General features: G+C 39.2%; 1 protein-coding gene across 1 annotated transcript; it reads right to left on the reverse strand.

The window, feature by feature from the left end:
• Positions 1–932: 932 nt before the first annotated feature.
• LOC124355350 (chymotrypsin-like elastase family member 2A) lies at positions 933–2,354 on the reverse strand. The gene has a single exon (XM_046806498.1). It carries the CDS (start codon positions 2,257–2,259, stop codon positions 955–957), a length of 1,305 nt encoding a protein of 434 aa, XP_046662454.1. The 5' UTR covers positions 2,260–2,354; the 3' UTR covers positions 933–954.
• Positions 2,355–2,634: the final 280 nt, after the last annotated feature.

The following is a 2,634-nucleotide window of genomic DNA, read 5'->3' on the forward strand; positions in this document are numbered from 1 at the left end:
TCAAATGTCACATAATTAATTATAATGAATTGTTGATACATTTTTATTCTTAGATTTTCTCGTTGCTATCATGATAATCCATATGAACATAATTATAACAACATTAGAATTTTTATTTTTACCTTTAATTTTGATCTTTCGGCCCAGAAATCAGTAGAGTTCTTCATTAGACGAAGAGGAAGTGGTTTCCACTACAAATTTCCGGTACCATCCAGTCAAGCTGGGGTACGGGAGCACCTCCCCTCCTACCGGGAGTATGTTAAATGCTAATAACATTAAAAATTGTTTGTTTGACAGCCGTCTGAGAGCATGTTATTATCATTTTATGCTCTACAAAAACGGCTATAACATAAGGGAAAACGTACCCTTTTGGAGACTGCCCTATAACAGAAAAGTTTTTTTAGGAAAATTACGCTGCTTTTAATGAGAATAACAGAGGCGTGGAAAAATGGCTATGTATTAAGAACTAAAAGGTACATCCTCCACCTTTTACCTAGAATTTACGCATTCTAATAAGGGCTTCCACGACACATATTTTTTACATGTATATTACTTATATTTTACTTAAAAATGTGAACGTATATTTGTATTACATAAGTAATGTTTATTTTTTATTCTGAGATTTCTCATTGCCATCATAGTAATCCATATGAACATATAAAAACATTAGAATTTGTATGTTTACCTTTAATTTTGATATTTTGGCCTAGAAACCAGTTCTTCATTGGACCAAGAGGAACATAAATTTCAAGTTTCAAGGCTCTAGGACCTTTCTATCAAGAGCTATGGCGCGGACAGACAGACAGACAGACTACAACACGACTTTATGAAGGCTCTGTCAGGTCAGAAGTTTAGGCAACCTAAATATAATTCATATATTGCAATATATCTCGGTTCACTATCTTTAACAGATTCTAGAGAGCAACGACATGGACATTCACAAAACAATCTTTATTAAAGAAAAATGAACTGTATTATCAGTACAGATACTAGAGTTGGTAAATTATATGTTATGCACCCACAGTGGCCTTTAGGTTCTACACAGTTTGGTGATATATCGGAGTTGTTTAGTAATTTAACGTACGAGTTGATCCATCTTACAAAGGGGCACGTGTCTTGGAAAATGCTGAATACCCTTGGAGAGCCACACTGCAATTTACCTATCCGCCCAACATCACAGGTCTTGATGTTCTCCAACTGCACCAGCTGCATCGCCACAGCCTTGACCTCGCCATCACAGAGCAGTCCTCCTCCTGAGTCACCGGAACACACGCCGACGTCCGCCTCGGGCTTCGTACACAAGTACCTCGACACCGCCGAAGGACCGAAGGCCGCTTTCATTCTGAAGGAGCAAAGACAAGGATTCTTCACCGCGAGAATGTGCGTCTTCCTCACCTTATCATCTGCGTTCGTTTCGCCGATCTGTACTCTCCCGAACCCCGTGAACTCGCACTCGAAGTAGCTGTGGTAAGTCCACGGTCGTGGCGACAGTTTTACCGTGTTCACAGTCTTCGTCAGTTTGAATTTTTTCTCAGTTTTTATGACGCTGATGTCGTAATCGCTGACGCCGCTCCTGTACTTGGGATGCGGGTAGAACTCGTCACTCATCAAAGTCTGAGACCCAGATGCCGGCTTCTCGTCTATCACTTCCTGGAACGAGTACCCTCCAGCGTAAACTTTGACACCGGTAATTTTAGGCTGCCTGCTGGTGATACAGTGAGCGGCAGAGAGTACCCACTCCGCAGTCAGCAAGGATCCTGTACACAAACCCATGATTTCCTTCTGTGCACCGAACAGCGACACAAGTAACACGGAGTACGGACTCTCCGTGGGACTGGACACATTAAACGCGTCTGCTCGGTTTCGCGGAAAGAACGGCGTAAAGAAACCATCGCTCTGACTAGCAGAGCCGTTCAAGGAAACATTACTGTAATGAATATTTTTGTGTTCATTATCATTTAAAACTCCAATACTGAATTCTGTATCATTTGCCGTTCTGTTTAAATTAAGACCTTCCTGCAAAACAAATGGCGTGCTAGACGTATTATCAAAGGTGACATCCAAATCTGTAAGAATATACTCACTATTCACAGATTTATTAACTGTAAATGCTATATTTACTGCCGTAGAAGTACTTCGATTACTCTCGTTATTATAACCTTTTCCTTTGCCTTCCACGTGGTCCTGCACTGTTCCGTAACCACACAACCGTCCAGTAAACCAAATCAGCGCAAATAAAGAAAAATTGACATTACACATGCTATTGCAAGTTGTGCAGGAATTTGGGGGGGGGTTTGACTAATTGTGAAACTGAAAATTTTTATGGACTCATAATTTTGAAATTAACTGGAGTAGCCTAAGTGTGTGTTTACAAACACCGATGTTCTTTATAAAGTTATTTGTTTATAGTAACACATCTGTTAATGGGAGTTGCATGCACAATGAATTACAGAATCTTCAGCTAAATAATAAAACACCGTACTATGTGAATTGCTTTAAAATTATATCCATATGTATTTAAAAGATGAATATTTTCAAACAAAATAAAAATATTTTTCGAATGAAATAGAACCCGTAAAACTATGTAACCCCTCAAAAATACTATTTAAACACTTCCTCTTTCAGGATTATATG

This window comes from Homalodisca vitripennis, chromosome 1 (genome assembly GCF_021130785.1).
Source record: "Homalodisca vitripennis isolate AUS2020 chromosome 1, UT_GWSS_2.1, whole genome shotgun sequence".
Lineage (NCBI taxonomy): Eukaryota > Metazoa > Arthropoda > Insecta > Hemiptera > Cicadellidae > Homalodisca > Homalodisca vitripennis.